We start from the raw sequence: 21,042 nt of genomic DNA on the forward strand, positions 1-21,042 counted from the left end.
CCGGCGCCAGCATACCCTCTGACGTGAGTGCGGTCCTTGGATTGAATTTGATTGGCTGCCATGTGTCTGCTGACTGATGTAGAGTGTCAAAGTTTAACCCAATTATGTGGTATAAGGGGCAAATCAAACTCATGTGTTTGAGATTTGATTCACATGAACAAGTTCACCAGCAAATCTTTCAGACCATCTCTACTTATCAATTTGTTAAAAAAAAAAAAACAGCTGGAACAGTGGGCTGTAGGAGTGTTCAGGCAGCCTCTGGACCTGCCGTTCTCAACCAGGGATGTGCAGAACCCATCAGGGATTCCACAGCATTTTGCAACTTCAGCAGGACCAAATAGTTGCTTTACCACTTTTGTAGGACCAAGTAGTCTCACTCCACTGCTGTAGCAAATGGCAGATCTAATTCAAGGTGCATTACGAAGCTGTTTAATGCCCAAAATCTGTAACTAGGAGTACACAAGAAAGTGCATGGGGCACACTTCTTTAGCCGACTGACACAAATGATTGGGGACCATTGTTAATGCATTTTATAGAAGGGGCCATTGCTGCATTTGATACGTGGAGGTTCATGGCTACATTTTGTAAGTTGTAGATATTTTTGATGCAGGAATTCCCAAAGATCTGAAAAATTTCAAAAAGGTTCCTCTACGCAAAAGTCTGAGAAAGTCGGTTTTGGACTAATTAGTACAGCGGTAAGTACCCATTTTTTTAATCCAAATTTTACTTCAACTCACTGAAAAACAGAATTGCTGTGTACATATAGGAAATTTGGGTGCAGGATTAAAGCTAAAAAATGTCTCATCCTGCTCCTGCAAAAGTCCCAGCAAAGTTGATTACTATTCCAGCTTCAGGCACCCATGGCCTGTGGGCAGAAGATGCAATTCAGGGACAAATTAAGTTTTTCATAATTTGTGCTCAGGTTCTTGACAGCACCCAAATTACTGCCCGAGTGCTGCTATCAACATAAATGCCCATTACGGCCTATGGCGACACCTGATTTCTAGTGCTGTTTTTGCCTGACTCATAGTTGCCTCTCAGGACAGTCCTACAAGAGTAGAGTGAAGAAAGAATTAAAAACAAACCAATACTTTTTCCAGCTAAACTTAATGCTGAGAATACACCATGAGTTTTTTTTTGACAGATGGATGGCTAAGCAGTGGCTGGATAGTGTACTGGTTAAGGGCACCGCCTTTGACATTGGAGACCAGGGTTCGAATCCTGGATAGGGTCAGTACCTATTCAGTAGGGAGTTCAAGGCAAGACTCCCTAACGCTGCAAGGTAGCCTCTTGAGCACGTCCCAGTGGCTGAAGCTCTTGAGCGCTTTGACAGGAGCAAAGCACTATACAAATGTTCAGATTATTATTATTATTATTAGACAATTTCCTACAGGTCCAATCTGATTTGATACTTTCTCATAGAAGTGAATGGAAAAAAATTGGAAGATCAGTTGGCCCGTAAGTCTGCCAAAAAACTAATTGTGTATTCCCAGCATAAGAAAAACTTCACCAAAAAAGATAAGAGGGGAAAATTATAGCTAGGAAAGTAAAAAAAAAAAAAAAAAAAAAAAAAAAAAAAAAAAAAAAAAAATTATATGAGATCACGAAGCAACTGATATATATGCAGGGGAGGTACGGCTTGCTTTGCAGTTGGAAACCACCATTATTTCCCACAATGCAGTGAGGTCCACAGATCGTAAACTGTCGAGGCCATGGCCCTGACATCACACTGTGGGAGTCATTTCACTACAATGAAAGACAAGCCTGATGATCTGTTCAAGAGAAAGGTAAACATTTTATGTGGGAAAGGGGGCATCAGCTACCGATTGGGGTGAAGTTCAATCATAGCTTAAAGTTCACAGATTGTGATTCACATGCAGCACAATTTTCATCTTCCAGGAACGCACCCTTCACCTCCTCAACATTTGTAAGGCAGGCGTATCATGCGTTTTTTTAGCGCCTGGCTTGCGTTATTATGAGGGAATCCAATGCACCGTGGAAGCAACAAGCTAATGTGAAGCCAATGTGCGACAAGGATTGGGGAACCATTGCTGGGAGTTTATAACTTGCGTTATAAAGCACTGCAATGCACACAGTGTGACTGCACTCTAAAATTACCTGAAATTGAAACCAGAAACAAAAGGAAGACAGAAACCAAGATATATCATCTCTATTTTTGAGTTATTCATTTAAAACAACTTACTTTAAAATATTAATAAAAAAAAATGTAAGTGCTCTCTTGCTATTTAAAAAAAAAAGAAAACCAAAGTCACAAAACTGAAGCATTCAGAATTTTTTTGGGAAAACAAAAGTGTAGATTTACAAAATGTATTTTCATGGAAACTCCATGCCAATGTTATACATTTAAGAGGAGGAAAATACAAACCGGATATATTACAAATGTAGCAATAACTTATTTTTAAACCATGCACAACATGCAATAAAAATACACTAGAGTTACACAAGCTTTGACAGTTTCCAGACAGGAGCAACAATGAAGGAAACTGAGAATTCTGCTTCTGCCATGGGTGAGAAATCTGAAGGCTTGTGTGGCATTGGTAGTAACTTCCATGTCTGTCTCTCATGATTTCATATTGTACACAAAAAGAACAAAAAAAACGATTCACAAAGTGCTGATTATGAGTCGTTCCAGCTCTGCTCGACGATGGCGGAGACCCTCTTCTCATACTCGCGCTTGTTTTCCTGATAAAGTTGTGCTGCTTGACTATTTGCAGGGCTATTGGGGTTTGGTTCATCAAGGAGAGACTAAATGGAGAAAAAAAAAAAAAAACCCCAGATCATATATTAAAATAAATCTGTAGCCATGAAATGACACAAGTGTAACAGGTTTAACTGCTAATGAAAAGTAAACCTGTGTTTTTTTTAAATGCAAAAATATAGAATACTTACCTCGAGAGGAAACCCTCTGGATCTTCTCCTGTCCTCCGCCAGGCCGTTCCAGCATTAATACCCCCAAGGCTAGCAGGTGTAGTGCGCAGCAACAGACGCGTTTAGGCTTCAGCAGAAAAAGCAGAGCCCAATTTGGTCTGTGCTATGGTGCACGTGCAAACAGTCTTTCTGGTGTCAGTGATGGAACAGCCCAGTGGAGGATGGCAGGGTAAGCATGTGGATTATTCCGAGGCTTCTCTCAAGGGAAGTATACCTTCGGGGCATTTTTTTCCTTATGCTGGGAATACACGGCTCGATTCGGAGCCGATAAGATGGTTGGATAGATAATTTCCGACATGTCCGTTCACCGTTTGATCGTTTTGCCGCTCGATTTGTCATTGAGGTGAAAAAAAAAAAAATATATGACAACCGAGTGGAAGATAAGAGAATCGAGCAGGCAAAACGATTGGGCGCAGACTCGACCTGTGTATTCCCAGCATTACAGGTAGTCTTTAAAGAGAAACGTTTCTGAATAAAAAAAAAAAAAAAAAAAAAAAAAATCTTAACCACTTAATGACAAGTCGTCCTGCTAGACTGCCAGGAAGTTTTTATAAGTCAGGCAGCGCTGCTGCTGCACGCGTACGCGCTCCTGCTAGTGCACGTGCGTTCCCGTGCATGTGTGATTAGTGGGGGGAAATAAATAAATAGAGAAGAAAAAAAAAAAAAAACCACCTTCGTTTCCAGATAATATATTGTCGCCATACTTTGTAGTCAGATAAAATGTGTGGGTTTTATGTACAGCAGCAGTGCTAAATGCTTCCTGCTGTGATGAGCAGGAAGCAGGGCTGCGGCTTCCTGTCCCGGCGATGTGTATCCCCATTACTATGGGAACCGCTCTCCTGCTTCCTGCTCATCACAGCAGCCGCGCTGCTGGGAATCAGGTATACGCGTGCAGGAGAGGAGGGAATATAGAGGACGCAGCCGCTCCGCTAAGGTAACAGTAGCGGCGTGGGGGGGGGGGGGGGGGGGGGCACTAGCTACCCATACTGGGGCACTATATTGGGCACTATACTAGCTATACTGAGACCCTATACTAGCCATACTGGGCCACTATATTCGCTATACTGGGGTCACTATACTAGCTATGCCGCCGCAAACCCCCAAACCGCCCCCCCCCCCCCCCTCCCCCCGTAACCCGCTGCACGCAACACTGTCCACTAGGACGCAGCAATCCTGCATCTTTACTGATGGCAAGGTGAATTGCTGTGGGATTTCCACTAGGTGATTAAGCTCATTAAACAGGCCTCCAGAGTAACACATGTGGTGCTAACAAGAACGAGCTGTGCACCCTTGGCTTGTCTGTAAAATATTGTGGATCATAGCATTTGGTGTCTAAAATATTGCAGCCAATAGCTTGTCACATTTGACACATAGTGGTGTTACCCAGCAGCAACAAACAGTCTCATGCCGCATCTGAAAATGCCATGCTCAGCTATAACTAAGGGCATAAGGTGACCGCCTGTCCACCACCTGCGCCAAGCACTAGCACCGGCCAGTGACCGGGAGCAGCTGACAGCAAATTCACCGCCTTTAGCTGCCAGTAAAAAAGAGGCCTTATACACAGGATAGCAGCAGAGGTTAGGCTTAATGGGAATGAGACTGGTCCACAGCTACCAGGATACTGTGTTTGCTCATATTAACCAGATATCCTGGTACTTAGCCAAGCAATGCCAAGATACTAGTGACCACGCCATATGTACCTATAGCTAAAATTCTGGATGCATTTTGTAAACTAAAAACTGTCCAACTACATTACATAAGCATTACTCTACTACTGCAGCTTATCCCAAACTTTAATAAAACTGGAATGCCAAAAGCATGTCTGTTCAAATACAGTTGGTTATTTGCTGGCTTTTTTCCTCCAAGGTTAGATCTATTCCAAATCAGGAGCATCATCTATAAACAGCTCAATAAGCTGAACAGTTTACCTGAATGGATGTCAAAATAGATGAAACATCATAAGTTGGGCTCCAGCGATTCTGAAGGATATCTAAACATATGCTGCCATCAGCGTAAACTACAAAAAAAAATAAAGAATCTTGAATATAAGCAATTTATTTCAGGTAAAAATAAAACTAATTTTGGATAAAAAAACAAAAAACAAAAAAACCTGCAATAGTCTCAGGTGAACCACTTGAGTAAAAGCAGTCTCTGGCCCCTTAACCTCCCTGGCGGCAACTCTGAGCTATGCTCGGGCTAGCTGCTGGGAGCTCAATGCAGAGCATTGGAGAGCAGCGGGCGTTTTTTTACTCACCTCCCCTGGGATCCAGACGCAGGCAGCCATTTTCCTTCCTGTCCTCGGAGGCTCTGAATCACTCCGGTGAGATCGCCCAGCCTTGGAGAACTCATGGAGAAGCACATTATCAGTTTGATAAGCCTCTGATTTGCGGTGATAACTTCCTGGTTTAACATGATCATGACCAGCAAATCAGAGCCTTACAAATCTATCAGCTGATCAAACTGATCATGTGCTTCTCCATGAGTTCTCCAGGGCTGGGCCATCTCTACTCACTAGAGGGTTACAGCCCCATCTGGAGGACAGAGGGAAAATTGCAGCACTGGATTCCGGAGGCGAGTAAGTGCAGGGGCTGCTGCAGACATTCTGGCGCCATGTTTTTTCTGATCTTAGGGTCTGAAACGTGTTGAAAAGACCCTAAAATCCGGAAATAATCATACCGCCAGGGAGGTTAAAGACCAGAGACTGCTAGAGGAGAAAAAAAAAAAAAAAAAGGGGGGGGCTCATTACGCCACACGGAGCAGTCGCTGAAGCTCGCTCGCCCTGCCGTCGCTATGACAGCAGAGCGCCGTGAGACTGTCAGGAGCAGATTTTATTGGCTCCTGACCTAGCGATCACTGTGAGCGGTGTGAAGATTAAAACTCTACGCCCTGTTAGGGATATCAGGTCCCAAACAGGGTGTAGATTTAAATCAGCCTGGTCCAGAAGCATTTACGTTCATACATAAAAAAAAAATTCTAGATCCTATACATAAGCAATAGGGCCATTTACATTAGTCCTTTCAGAACAGATTTGTTTTGGTGAGCAAACGCAAGTTTGAAACCCTTCCGACTTCTCTGGATTGGCTGGACGAAGCAGGCAACGATGGAAGTAATGCTAGCCAATCAATGAGAATGGGTGGTGTCCTCTCATTAGGCTGCTTGATGTCCACTCTGGTCCTCTGCTGCCCTTTCGCTTCCCTGCATGGGAGAATTACCATTGGCCTTTTGCAAACAAATGGGAGCATGCTGCTTCTTGCTGGGGTTCTGGGTTCAGTATACCAGCATTTCTAGCATGCAGAGGACTTGTATGGGCAGCTGAGGACTCGAATGGATGGCAGCATAGTAATGAGATAACAGGTAGCCAACAGAACACTGGATAAGAAACTGATGCATTTGAACTGAGAACGGATCAGTTTTTACAGGAGGTTTTTCATCCAGTCTTACAAAACAATCCCACATGCTCTCCAGTGATGCTTGGCCTGATATACTAGTCTTCTCCAGGTAAGAGGTTTACAGACACTGCTGGAGATCATATAAGCAAGTCTGAAAACCTAAAATGCATAGACTAAAAAGTTGTGTGCTACTGGCAAAAATGTCAAAGCTTCCACTTGGGTCATTATCGGAGGTTGCTCAAAAGGTTAATAATCAACTGTGCACTTGTAGCAATGTGTACATGCTTGCAGAAAAATAACACCAAAACAATGTATGTATAGGACTCCCAGCACACAAGTGGCAATTTACTGACCTTCCAGGCAACCTTGCTAGAAAATGGCCAACTAGTCAAGCCACTCTTGCTTCAAAGGACAACTGTAATGAGAGGGCTATGGAGGCGGCCATATTTAATTCCTTCTAATACTAGTTGCCTGGCAACCCTTCTGATCCTCTGCCTTTAATATTTTTAGCCATAAACCCTGAAGGAGCATATGCAGATCAGGTGTTTGACATGATTGTGAGATCTGACAAGGTTAGCCACATGCTTGTTTCTGGTGTTCTTCACACTTCTGCAGCCAAATAGATCAGCTGGGCTGCTAAGCAACTGGTATTGTTTAAAAAGAAATAAATATGGCAGCATCCATATCTGTCTCACTTCAGGTGTCCTTTAAAGGGAAGATTCAGGGAGGGTGGTTAAAAAATAAAAATCAATTTCCACTTACCTGGGGCTTCCTCCAGCCCGTGGCAGGCAGGAGGTGCCCTCGCCGCCGCTCCGCAGGCTCCCGGTGGTCTCTGGTCACCGGGAGCCTGCGGAGCGGCGGCGAGGGCACCTCCTGCCTGCCACGGGCTGGAGGAAGCCCCAGGTAAGTGGAAATTGATTTTTATTTTTCAACCACCCTCCCTGAACCTTCCCTTTAAAGGAATATGTTCTGCATCACTGTTGGACGATTCTCTGAAGCTGCTCAGTCTAATGTAGCCTGGATGGAGTCTCTTAATCTCATTTTTACCAGCTGTAAGGCTAATTACATACCCGATGAAGTGGGAGTTAACCTGCAAAACGCATTGTGGTGAGCTCAAACTTTTGCCCCATTACGGTTATTGTTCTTTGGAGTTAAGTCCACCCTTTCCTCTATTTACATGGTCTTTAATGTTCTATTTTTTGGTCCCTCCTTATCTAGTTACATTGACCAGCCTAGGACAATGGTTTGTCATCATTGGGCTGAAAGGCTGCACACTCTAAGTGCTGCCTGAGCCCCACCTATCTAAAATAACCAATTATTATAACTTTCATTTATATGTTCTGCCAGCAGCTTAGTTTTTCCACAGATATGAATGTAAATGCAAGGTAGCTCTACAAGGACAAATCCCACCTAGCCTTAAAGGGATTCCGACCACCTTACATGGGCATGCCTTTAACCTCCTTGGCGGTTATCCTGAGCTAGGGTCAGAAAACCTCAGCTAAGAGCAGTAATCCCGACCTCTGCTCGGGGTAGCCACCGGAGGCTGTATGCAGAGTATAGCGTGCAGCGGGAGCGTTTCTACATACCTCCTAGGGATCCAGACGTCGGCTGGCATTCTTCCTCTCCTCCGGGGCTCTGCTTCCTGCTGGTGAGATCGCCGACTGTAGTCATGACGACAGCCAGCAATTTCACTTTAGAGTTGCAGCGCCACCCGGAGGATGGAGACACAACTGCAGCATGGGAGCCCAGGGAGGTGAGCAATTGCTGGAACTGCTGCAGATCTCCCTGGCATGATTTTTTTCCAGGTCCAAAAATAAAAAAAAAGCCTTTAGACCCTAAAATCCAGAAAGGATCAAATGCCAAGGGGGTTAAGACTCTGACCAGTACTGCAAAGTACTTAACCACTTGAGGACCACAGTCTTTCTACCCCTTAAGGACCAGAGCCTTTTTCCCCATTCAGACCACTGCAGCTTTCACGGTTTATTGCTCGGTTATACAACCTGCTATCTAAATGAATTTTCCCTCCTTTTGTCACTAATACAGCTTTCTTTTGGAGCCATTTGATTGCTGCTGCGAGTTTCTTTTTATTATATTCATCAAAAAAAAGACATGAATTTTGTAAAAAAAAAAAAAAAAAAAAAAAAAAAAAAGATTTTTTTTAACTTTGTGATAAAATTTGTAAAATAAAGTAAAATTTCTGTTTTTTGTCCAAATTTATTGTGCTACATGTCTTTGATTAAAAAAAAAAAATCCATTCAGTGTATATTTATTGGTTTGGGTAAAAGTTATAGCGTTTACAAACTATGGTGCAAAAAGTGAATTTTCCCATTTTGAAGCATCTCCGACTTTTCTGACCACCTATCATGTTTCATGAGGTGCTAAAATTCCAGGATAGTATAAATACCCCCCAAATGACCCCATTTTGGAAAGAAGACATCCCAAAGTATTCACTGAGAGGCATGGTGAGTTCATAGAAGATTTTATTTTTTGTCACAAGTTAGCGGAAAATGACACTTTGAGACAAAAAAAAAAATAAATAAATTTCCATTTCTGCTAACTTATGACAAAAAAAAAAAAAAAAAAATGAAATCTGCCACGGATTCATCATGCCCCTCTCTGAATACCTTGAAGTGTCTACTTTCCAAAATGGGGTCATTTGTGGGATGTGTTTACTGTCCTGGCATTTTGGGGGGGTGCTAAATTGTATGCACCCGTTAAGCCTAAAGGTGCCAATTGGACTTTGGGCCCCTTAGCGCAGTTAGGCTGCAAAAAAAGTGCCACACATGTGGTATTGCCATACTCAGGAGAATATAATGTGTTTTGGGGTGTATTTTTACACATACCCATGCTGGGTGGGAGAAATAGCTGTGTAAATTACTATTTTTTTTATTTTATTTTTTTTCACAAATTGTAAATAGTAATTTACACAGCTATTTCTCCCACCCAGCATGGGTATGTGTAAAAATACACCCCAAAACACATTATACTATTTCTCCTGAGTATGGCGATACCACATGTGTGGCACTTTTTTGCACCCTAACTGCGCTAAGGGGCCTATGAGTACCTTTAGGATTTCACAGGTCATTTTGAGGCATTTGGTTTCTAGACTACTCCTCACGGTTTAGGGCCCCTAAAATGCCAGGGCAGTATAGGAACCCCACAAGTGACCCTATTTTAGAAAAGACACCCCAAGGTATTCCATTAGTAGTATGGTGAGTTTATAGAAGATTTTATTTTTTGCCACAAGTTAGCGGAGATTTTTTTTTTTCCTCTTCTTCCACAAAGTGTCATTTTCCACTAACTTGTGACAAAAAAAATATAAAAATAATCTTCTATGAACTCACCATACTACTAACGGAATACCTTGGGGTGTCTTCTTTCTAAAATGGGGTCACTTGTGGGGTTCCTACACTACCCTGGCATTTTAGGGGCCCTAAACGTGAGGAGTAGTCTGGAAAGCATATGCCTCAAAATGACCGGTGAATAGGACGTTGGGCCCCTTAGCGCACCTAGACTGCAAAAAAAAAAAAAAGTGCCACACATGTGGTATTGCCGTACTCAGGAGAAGTAGTATAATGTGTTTTGGGGTGTATTTTTACACATACCCATGCTAGGTGGGAGAAAAAGCTCTGTAAGTGGACAATTGCGTGTAAAAAAAAAAAAAAAAAATTACCGTATTTTTCGGAATATAAGACGCCCTTTTTTTCCCCAAAAATGAGGGGGAAAAGTGGGTGCGTCTTATATTCCAAAGATGCGGTAAATGTGGCTCTGGAATATACTTACCGGCTCCTGTTGCCGCGATCCTCTCCTCTTAGTCTGGCGCTCTTCATCCCAGGACGTCTTGTCATTCATTGTGAACGTCTTCAGAGCCCCAGCTGCCCGCGCGCCTCTTCACTGCAGTCTTCATATAGACTGCAGCCTTTCGATATACATGTGCTGCCGCCGCCATCCTTCCTAGTTACGGCGTCCTCCCCCGATGTCCTCCCTAGTTACGGCGTCCTCCCCCGACGTCCTCCCTAGTTACAGCGTCCTCCCCCGACGTCCTCCCTAGTTACAGCGTCCTCCCCCGACGTCCTCCCTAGTTACAGCGTCCTCCCCCGACGTCCTCCCTAGTTACAGCGTCCTCCCCGACGTCCTCCCTAGTTACAGCGTCCTCCCCGACGTCCTCCCTAGTTACAGTGCCTCTGACGTCACGCGCACATGTGCGTCGCAGATCAACCAGCAGAGGGCACTGTAACTAGGGAGGACGTCGGGGAAGGACGCTGTAACTAGGGAGGACGTCGGGTGAGGACGCCGTAACTAGGAAAGATGGCGGCGGCAGCACATGTATATCGCAAGGCTGCAGTCTATGCTAAGACTGCGGCAAAGAGGACCGCGGGCAGCTGGGGCTCTGAAGACGTTCACAATACATGACAAGACGTCCTGGGATGAAGAGAGGAGACTGCAGCTGAAGAGGAGTGCCGCAGCTTGGACCCTGAAGACCTGCATCCTGAATGACGGGCGCCCTCTGATGAAGAAAGCCAGATGGGGGAGGAGAGGATCGTGGCGACAGGATCAGGTGAGATGTTTCATCAGGGTTTAGCTAGTGTAGTGTATTTGGTGGTGGCAGAAGGGGTTGGTTAGTGTAGTGTAGTAGGTGGTTACAGCAGCAGGGGTTAGTTAGTGAAGTGTAGTATAGATGGGCAGTGTAGCTTAGGCCAGTGTGTAGTAGATGGGCAGTGTAGTTTAGGGAGAAAGGGTCCATAAGACGCCCCCTGCACCATAGACACACCTAGGATTAGTTTTTTTTTTTCTTTGATTTTTGCCCCCTAAACGATAGAGATAGAGATAGAGATTTAGTCATTTACAGAGATATTTCTCCCACCCAGAATGGGTATGTGTAAAAATACACCCCAAAACACATTATACTACTTCTGAGTACAGAGATACCACGTGTGACACTTTGCAGTCTAGGTGCGCTAAGGGGCCCAACGTCCTATTCACTGGTCATTTTGAGGCATTTGGTTTCTAGACTACTCATGGTTTAGGGCCCCTAAAATGCCAGGGCAGTATAGGAACCCCACAAGTGACCCCATTTTAGAAAAAGACACCCCAAGGTATTCTGTTAGGTGTATGACGAGTTCATAGAAGATTTTATTTTTTTCAAAAGTTAGCGGAAATTGATTTATTTTTTTTTCACAAACTTGACAAAAAATTAATTCTATGAACTCGTCATGCACCTAACGGAATACCTTAGGGTGTCTTTCTAAAATGGGGTCACTTGTGGGGTTCCTATACTGCCCTGGCATTTTAGGGGCCCAAAACCGTGAGGAGTAGTCTGGAAACCAAATGCCTCAAAATGAGTTCAGGGGTATAAGCATCTGCAAATTTTGATGACAGGTGGTCTATGAGGGGACGAATTTTGTGGAACCGGCCATAAGCAGGGTGGCCTCTTAGATGACAGGTTGTATTGGGCCTGATCTGATGGATAGGAGTGCTGGGGATGGGGGTGACAGGAGGTGATTGATGGGTGTCTCAGGGGGTGGTTAGAGGGGAAAATAGATGCAATCAATGCACTGGGGAGGTAATCGGAAAGGGGATCTGAGGGTTTGGCCGAGTGATCAGGAGCCCACACGGGGCAAATTAGGGCCTGATCTGATGAGTAGGTGTGCTAGGGGGTGACAGGAGGGGATTGATGGGTGTCAAGGTGTGATTAGAGGGGGGAATAGATGCAAGCCATGCACTGGCAAGGTGATCAGGGCTGGGGTCTGAGGGCATTCTGAGGGTGTGGACGGGTGATTGGGTGCCCTAGGGGCAGATCAGATAGGGGTCTGATCTGATGGGTAGCAGTGACAGGTGGTGATAGGGGGTGATTGATGGGTAATTAGTGGGTGTTTAGAGAACAGATGTAAACAATGCACTTGGGAGGCGATCTGATAGCGGGTTTGCGGGCGATCTGATGGTGTGGGTGGGTGATCAGATTGCCCGCAAGGGGCAGGTTAGCGGCTGATTGATGGGTAGCAGTGACAGGGGGTGATTGACGGGTGATCAGTGGGTTATTACAGGTGGGGATAGATGCATACAGTACACATGGGGGGGGGGGGGGGGGGTGATCAGGAAGCAGGGGGCAGTTTAGGGCATAAAAAAAAAAAAAGTTGACAGATAGTGACAGGGAGTGATTGATGGGTGATTAGGTGCAAACAGTGGTCTGGGGGGTGGGCAGGGGGTCTGAGGGGTGCTGTGGGCGATCAGAGGGAAGAAGGGGGGGCAGTGTGCTTGGGTGCAGACTAGGGTGGCTGCAGCCTGCCCCGGTGGTCCCTCGGACACTGGGACCACCAGGGCAGGAGGCAGCCTGTACAATACGCTTTGTATACATTACAAAGCGTATTATACGCTTTGCATGCTGCGATCGTGGGGTTAACAACCCGCCGGCAGGTTGTCGTCGCGGCTAGGTGGAGCCAGTTGCCGGGGAAGCGCGCGTCACCAGTGACAATCGCTCCCCCGGCATGCCGAAAGGACGCAACGCCCATGGGCGTATTGCGGTCCTTTCGGCGTCCACTTTGCCGCCGCCCATCAGCTGTGGACGGTCGGCAAGTGGTTAAAGATGCATACCTTTCTGTAGCTTGTTCTCTCCTCTGTCATTTGATGACTGAATCACCATTCTACACCTATTTTTTTTTTTTTTTTTTTTTTTTTTTTTAAATCGAATAAAAACTAATTCGCAGCTGCCATCTTGGCTAGGTTATAACTTCCAGGTCACCCCTGTCTTCTCTGTAAGAAAAGTGCATCACTGAATGACGCAGGAAGAGGATGTGTCACGCATGGCCATTGCAAGAGGCTCCTCCAGGTGTCATAGCACGACTTTGTTGGAAGTAGTCTGTCTTAAATGCATGCCCATGAGAGGTGCTCGGAATCCCTTTAAATGCAGAAATACAGATTATGCAAACATCCACTTGTGGTGATGGAAAATGCAACTTCCCCACGCCCTATGTTGGAATCATAGTGCTGTGCATTGTATCGGCACTTCGATTCTCCATGTGGTCGGGGAGGGGGGTCTTTACCCGGATATTTTTTAGAACTGCATACAAGTCATTCTAGGACATTACCTTTCCATTTTATTACATTTCTTCAGTATAATCAGTTTACTGCAAGTAAAAAAAAAAAAAAAACTAAAAAATACTCACCATTTGGATGAAACATTTTTGACACAAATCTAACAGTAGGAGGTTTATTTGGATACTCTTCTGAAAATTCTATAATTAGTTTAAAAGTACCTAAAGTAGGAGGAAAAAAAAAAAAAAAGTCTAGAGTTAGTTACTAAGTAACTGTTTCTACGAGAATTCAAAGACAACAGAAATACTAAACCCTCTTACCAAAGACAGCAAACCCAAATCTTTGACAGTTCAAAACCCCACTCTTGTAAAGATGGTCAATGAGATGCAAATTTTATGAACACATTTGCATAAGCATACATTTTACATAAACTCTGAATTGTTTGCATCTCATGAACCATTCCCTTTTCACACGTTACATAAGCAGGATCAGAGGCCAGTTCAATAAAACCAATATATATATCAGCACAAGGTGAGATCCATGAAGGTCCATGTTTCCTGTCATCAGTGGTGAGGACAAAGTGGAGTAGCTCTGCTGCCAAGCACGGACCTCCAATTACATGAGCTTCAGTTGTCAACATTTAGTTTAAGCCAGTTGTCATCCACCCCTGTAGCTCAGTTTACACAAGCTTTTCTAGATTGAGTAGGGAGCGTCATTTCAGGTTTGAAGGATAAATATAGCTAAAGGTCATCAAAATAGCAGTGGGACATTAAGCTATGTCTTTATTTTATGAGTTTCCCAATGTGAATAGCAAAGGTGTGGGGCACAACTAAATTTAGTGGTACGGGGTTGGAGAACAAACAATGCCAATGATATTCGGTCTTCTGACAGCCAAGAAGCTAAATGGACCACTGGAGAACTAAGCCATTACCACCACTGTACTCTTGTAGCTAAGCAAGCACTCACAGTCAACTGTATCAAAGCCACGAAAAAGCTAGCCAAATTAAGATCTAGCCTCTATCCCTTACTGGTTGCTATGAACAGAGATCACTGCAGCTGTGGAAGAGGGACATTTTCAGCTGTAAAGGTTCTGAGATGGACATGTTCAAGCTTTATAAATATGCATTGAAAATTAGCATACTCCTGCATCACAACAAAACAAACTACATCCCTACCAGTAAGGTATCAGATTACTAGCAGGTGATACGAAAAACACTTTCCCTTAAAAAAGGGCCCTGTCACACCAAATAGTGTTTTTGAGATAGTTCTTATTTGTTAAAAAAAAATCTCCATTGACTTATTTTAAAATCACAGCGAAAAAGAAAAAAAAAAAAAAAAAAAAGACACGATCGCTGCAATTTTGCCGTGATTTTAATGTAACTCAATGGAGGAATTTTTTTGAGACAAGAAAACCACCCCAAAATTGTTATTTGGTGTGACAGGGCTCTAAGCCACATAAGCCAGGCACACCAGTAGTGGGTGAAGGAAGCACTGTCAAGTAGGATCCCAGAAGACCTGTTCTCTGAACAAAATTTCAAATTTGTCCTTTACACCCATCTCTTCAAGTCACCTAAACAAGTATATCTTTAGGGGGAGGGGGGGGGGGGGACAACAAAGTTTCCAGAAACCTACCATCTTCAAATGGCGTTCCTTCAGGTCTGCAAAGGAGAAAAAAGGAAAAAAAATACAATATAAGTTTCTAGATTTAGTTGAGCATTAATAGGACCAAAATAATATGATCAAAGTATTTAATTTTGCAAGATCTTGCTGCTGCAGTTCAAAAAGCCTGGCTGCCCTATTAATCCTCTGACTAAAACCTTTAGCCATAGACCATGCACAAGCGTGCAGATCAGATGTCTGACACAAGTTTGACTGGATTTGCCACATGCTTGTTTCAGGTGTGTGATTCAGACACCACTGATGTTTGAAAGATCAGCAGGATGCCAGGCAACTGGTATCCTGGCATCCTGCAAGTCCTCATCCTGCCCTACGGGGGCGCTGCCTCTCTATGCTGAAAGTGCTCTAAGGCATTATGTGACAGATGGTGATCTCCGCATAGTAATGGAGCCCCAGAAAGACACAGAAGACTAGCTGCTGCCGCTGGATTTCAGGGAGGTGAAGCTTTGCACAAGTGTAGCTCGGGGTTACCGCTAATTGCGGTTAAAAGTAACCCTGAGCTACACTCGGGGATACAGCAAAGGAGGTTAAAATGGACTAAAGACAGTATATGGGAGACCTATGCCTAGCTATCTATATGGGGGGGGGGTGCACCTATGCCTAGCTATCTATATGGGGGGGTGCACCTATGCCTAGCTATCTATATGCACCTATGCCTAGCTATCTATATGGGGGGGTGCACCTATGCCTAGCTATCTATATGGGGGTGCACCTATGCCTAGCTATCTATATGTGGGGTGCACCTATGCCTAGCTATCTATATGTGGGGTGCACCTATGCCTAGCTATCTATATGTGGGGTGCACCTATGCCTAGCTATCTATATGTGGGGTGCACCTATGCCTAGCTATCTATATGTGGGGTGCACCTATGCCTATCTATATGGGGGGGTGCACCTATGCCTAGCTATCTATATGGGGGGGTGCACCTATGCCTAGCTATCTATATGGGGGGGTGCACCTATGCCTAGCTATCTATATGGGGGGGTGCACCTATGCCTAGCTATCTATATGGGGGGGTGCACCTATGCCTAGCTATCTATATGGGGGGGGTGCACCTATGCCTAGCTATCTATATGGGGGGGTGCACCTATGCCTAGCTATATGTGGGTGCACCTATGCCTAGCTATCTATAAATAGGATGCATCTACACCTAGCTATATGGGGGGGGGGGGCTATGCCTAGCTATCTATATGGGGGGCACCTATACCTGGCTATTTTAAATGTTGGTAGATCTCTCGAGTTCGGGAATTTTAAAAGTAGCTTGCGAGTCAAAAAAAAAAAAAAAAAAAAGCGTGGGCACCCCTGTTCTAACACATACTGACAACTTTTTGGAAAGTTGGGCAAAAAGGTCCTTTTAGTTTCGGATGGGTGGTGGGGTTTTACCGAGTGCATTCAATTCAATAATGCTTCCTCCTGCCCCATCTCCCCCCCCCCCCCCTTCCCAGGCTAAATGCTTCCTTGCCATCCCTCCTGTGCGGTCTGGATTTTCATCAATTCGCCCAGGAAAGTCTTCCGGTCTGCGGCGTACAGCACCTGTAGGGCCCAGCTGAGTGTACGGCCTAGTTACACTCCCATAGCCAGGAGTGCTCTGCATAGTATGACTGCCCAGGTGCAGAACGGGGAAGCATGCAGCGGACCGTGCCGACTGGAGGACAGGCGCCGCAGGATGACGGAAAGAGAACGAGCTGCCTGGAGGGGGCTAGAGGAAGCCTCAGGTATGTATATTTCTCTCTCCCCTGCCCATCTTAAGTACCCTTTAAGGGGCCTTGACTGCCTGGCTTCTGGGACTTGTCCAGCCTTGGTTTCTAAACAACTGAAAACTGCCAAACAGATCAGTAAAATATCCACCCAACATACCCAAAAATGACTGCATTCCAAACCATGATATTGTTCTCAGAGGGTGCACCACTCACTCCAACAGGGGGATCTTCCTGTAACCTGTAAACCACAGATAAAGGATTGTCATTTTAACTTGAAGCAGGCAAGAAGACAGAATACAACAGGAATGCCCAAGCAACAAAGTACAAAGCCTCTCCCAAACAATTCCTACACACAGGAGTCATTTGCTGACTCCATTCCCATTAGTCATACCATAATCTAAAAATGAAAAATGTTCAATGCCTGCACTGAAGCTTCACAAACAAGTTGTCCTTTTCATGCAAATTTATTCTTCCAGCAATAGCCCTTTACATTACTGTGGCTCAAGACTCCGTTTTAATCTGTCTACACACGGTAGAATTGCATTACGTGAAATGCTCATGAGAAGTTTGAGTACTGGTAACCTCATACTTATCAGTTCTACTAGACCCCCCAATGGCTGATTTTGTTTCTCCTGTGGGGTACCTCCTACTTAGACTTCACATTGATGTAGAATAAAGAACCACCACATTAGCCAAGGGAGTGTCCAGTCTCCATGGAAGGAAGAAAAGAAAAAAAAAAAAAAAAAAAAAAAAGTACAAAGAGGCAATATACTTGCGTTTTCTATTTTATATGTGAACACGGCCTCATTCTGAATACAGTAACATGAAAATATACTATGACTGTTTAGTCTAACAAATTTTACTAAGTAACAAATACGATTCTGTATTCACTGTCACAAGTTATTAGATTACTTTTCTTTATTAGCAAGTAAGTAGTATTGTTTTTTTTTAATTTATTTTTTATGTTCCCAAATAGGGGAATTCTGAAGTTTTTTCCCCAGTCAAATGCATTATAAATAAATGTACTTTTCAAAGAGGCTAGCCAGGGTTGGCCTTTGACCTGAGTAGTCACTTAGGGCACCATAGTCAGCGATGGAAGCGCTCTACCAGCCAAACCACTGGTCTAGTGTCCCATCTCCTTGGTTACAAGTATCACTCATATGACCTGCCAGCACATCACATGAGGAACAAGGCTGCTGTAGCGAGAGGGGACACTGCCCACAAGACTGATAGAAAGCCACAGACGGGACACCAGGAGTTGAGGGACCCCTCATGCTCCACCTCTGCTCTGCATGCGGAGGCTTAGCTGCTACCTATACCTAGGGAAACTATTTCATACTGGGAGGAGTGGGGCACCTCTGCCTTCTCTGCTGGGGTGGGGAAGATACTTACACTGGGGGCACAGCTGCCTATATGTTCCCTATACGGGGCATACCTAATAGTAGCGTTACACCTGGCTACCTATACTGGTGGGGGGACCCCACTTCATACTAGGGACACAGCTGGCTACCTATCCTAACAGGGGCACATATGCTCCCCATCCTGGGGGCCTACGTTGCCTATACTGGTAGGGAAGTAATTAATACTGGTGGCACATCTGCCTACCTATAGTGGGGGGGGGAATCTAATGCTGGGGCACATCTGGCTACATATACAGAGAGGGGGCACGTCTGCTGTCTATATTGATTGAGCTACCTAATACTGGGGTCCTGGGGGCACATATGGCTATCAATATTAGAGGGCTACATAATTATGCAAACAAATCTGACTAGCTATACTGAGAGGGACTAACTAACTTATACTGGGAGCACATCAGATTGCAGTAGTAAGGTTGATGTGACCCAGCAACACACTCCATAGGGAAATTCCAGTAATGTGAAGGGTGGAAAGCACCCTCTCAAACTTCTAGGATTCAGATAAATTGTAGTAATGGCATGCCCACACTAATCAGCCAATTAGAATGCTTCAAGGTGTACACATTGCTGTGATTGGAGAACTGATCCCTATAGACTTTTTTGCCGAGTCCCCTCAACCACACTAGCTCCCACCTGACTACCTAATTATACTACTAGAGGCACATCTTGGGGACTACCTGGCTACTTGATCTTCCTCGGCAGGGGTGGTCAAAATCAGATGGGTGTGGGCACCAAAGTCTAGTTTCGCTCAGGATGTAAAAGGTAAGGCTGGTCCTGGGGCTCTGTCTATTCCACAGTGAGGATGAACATGTCACAGTTTAGACCAATTTTTTGTTCTACAGGATGTGGAATTCCCCTAGGCAGAACAAGAACTATGGGACTAATCAGATTCAGAAACTAATAAGCTTACAGAAAAAAAATAATAATATTTCAGCTGTTAAAATGAACCTAAGCTGACGAATTGATAAATAACAATATTACTACTCCACAACATTTCTCTCCTTGCTAATAGAGAGACCAGTGTTGCAACTTTCTAGCATAGCCATTCAAGGGAACATACATTTTCTTCTGTGTGTGTCTCTACAAAGATCATTCCTAAACAATCACCCTAAACAATCACCCTATGTCCAGTTTCACCATGGCTGATCTGGGAGTCAAACTCACAACCTCATGCTTAAACGCAAGAAGTTTTAAAATCGGGATGTTACCATTTATTGGTTAACTAAAAATGAATAAGAATAAACAAGCTTTCGTCAGGCTTACATCCTTACAGGATCTACAGGCCTTGCAGCCTTCGTCAGGCTTACAGGATGTAAGCCTGACGAAGGCTGCAAGGCCGAAAGCTTGTTCAAGCTTATGCATTTTTAGTTAGCCAATAAATGGTATCCTGATTTAAAACTTCATGGCTTACACAGTGCAATACCCTACTGCTAACCTCATGCTTGGCAGACAGGAGCAGTACCCATGCACCGTTCATCCTAAAAAGATCAACTATTATTTCAGGCGACTGTTTTGGCAAGAGTGTGCATACACAGAAACAAGCCAGGTCAGAGTGGCTTGGGAAGTCCAGATCTTCCACTACAACCAACATACAACCCTGTTACATACCTCCCAACTTTTTGAGACGAGAAAGAGGGACACTTAAGCCACACCCCCATCACACCCCTAGTCACGCATACCATACAGATTTCATAAGAAAAATAGGTTTTATAATTCAAATCACACTGGATTATTTTCCTTCATATTAACTTTTTGAAATTAGTAATATATCAATTTAAAGGATGGGAATAAAGTTTAGAGTCAAACACTTTTTTTAGTAGAGAAATATATATTTACATAGAAAGAGGTCCAAAGTCCTTAAAGAGGGACAAATGATGAGGAAAGAAGGACAGGGCTCCCAAAGAGGGACTGTCCCTCCAAAAGAGGAACATTTGGGAGCTATGCTGTTACTATGAACACAAAAAACACTGCACTGCGTGTAATCTGTGTATGTATATAATGATGATGTGTAAGCAGATCTGGTCTCAGGGAAGCCATATGTGCCTCTCATGGCAGCTGTGAGCAGGTGGAGGCAGCACCCAGGTGCATAGGAAGGAGCAGGAAGAAGGCAGTGCTGGGCCGCTGTGGCCTCGGCACGCTCAGGCCCGGTGCAGTGACGTCACGCTGAAAGTTTGATGATGTGTTCGGCAAGTGGGCGACTCACCTCTTGAAGTCCCGCATCAGCCTCCTCCTGGCCGGGGTGGACATTGCGGAAGGCGGACGGAGAGAGAGGCGGATAGGCGGCGGGCTGGTATGGGGGGCCGGGGCCCGGCTGCCGCTGCTAGCTGTGCAGCCTTGGCACAAACAAGCCGCGATAACGTTTCACGGCGCCCCAAAAAGGGCAGAATAGAACGTTCTGTCGGACCGTACCACTGTCACCAAAACAGAGGGGTGTCCACGTCAACACGCTCGGCTCGGCCGGAAAGCGGCGCGGCAGGAAGGCACCGCTGTGAAGCACTGCTCAGTAACGATTATTTGTTATGGGGCCTCAGAATCGCGGCCATTTATAGCGCGAAAAGCCTCACGGGGCGCGTGCTCGGTCTACAGCCACCCCGTCAAAAAATGGAATGGTACATTCCAAGAGTGACAACCGAAAAGTTCCTGGAGAAAGGTTGCGTCAGATCACGTGATGAGGAGTTTGTGTACAATGCGTGCGAGCGGCCGTCTGTCTGTGCGGGGAGGGGCGGGACGGGCTCAGATTATTATCATTATAATCATCCTCTATAGAGCATGAATGCACCAGTTGGCCCATGTGACCTATGAGGTGCTGCTTACTAATGTTTCCCTATGCTCCATGTCGTCACACTTGGGTAGATGTCCCGCCCCCTCTACCCCATAGG

The 21,042-nt window shown here is 44.8% G+C and overlaps 1 protein-coding gene across 1 annotated transcript; it reads right to left on the reverse strand.

The window, feature by feature from the left end:
- Positions 1–2,278: 2,278 nt before the first annotated feature.
- On the reverse strand, positions 2,279–20,820 carry UBE2B (ubiquitin conjugating enzyme E2 B). Its single transcript, XM_068273008.1, has 6 exons — positions 20,367–20,820; positions 16,906–16,986; positions 15,003–15,028; positions 13,502–13,591; positions 4,878–4,966; positions 2,279–2,766 (listed from the first exon to the last, which is right to left on the reverse strand). The coding sequence occupies exons 1-6, from the start codon at positions 20,408–20,410 to the stop codon at positions 2,638–2,640; spliced, it is 459 nt and encodes a 152-aa protein (XP_068129109.1). The 5' UTR covers positions 20,411–20,820; the 3' UTR covers positions 2,279–2,637.
- Between the last annotated feature and the right edge of the window lie 222 nt (positions 20,821–21,042).

The sequence above is a fragment of the Hyperolius riggenbachi genome, chromosome 3 (assembly GCF_040937935.1).
Source record: "Hyperolius riggenbachi isolate aHypRig1 chromosome 3, aHypRig1.pri, whole genome shotgun sequence".
NCBI lineage: Eukaryota > Metazoa > Chordata > Amphibia > Anura > Hyperoliidae > Hyperolius > Hyperolius riggenbachi.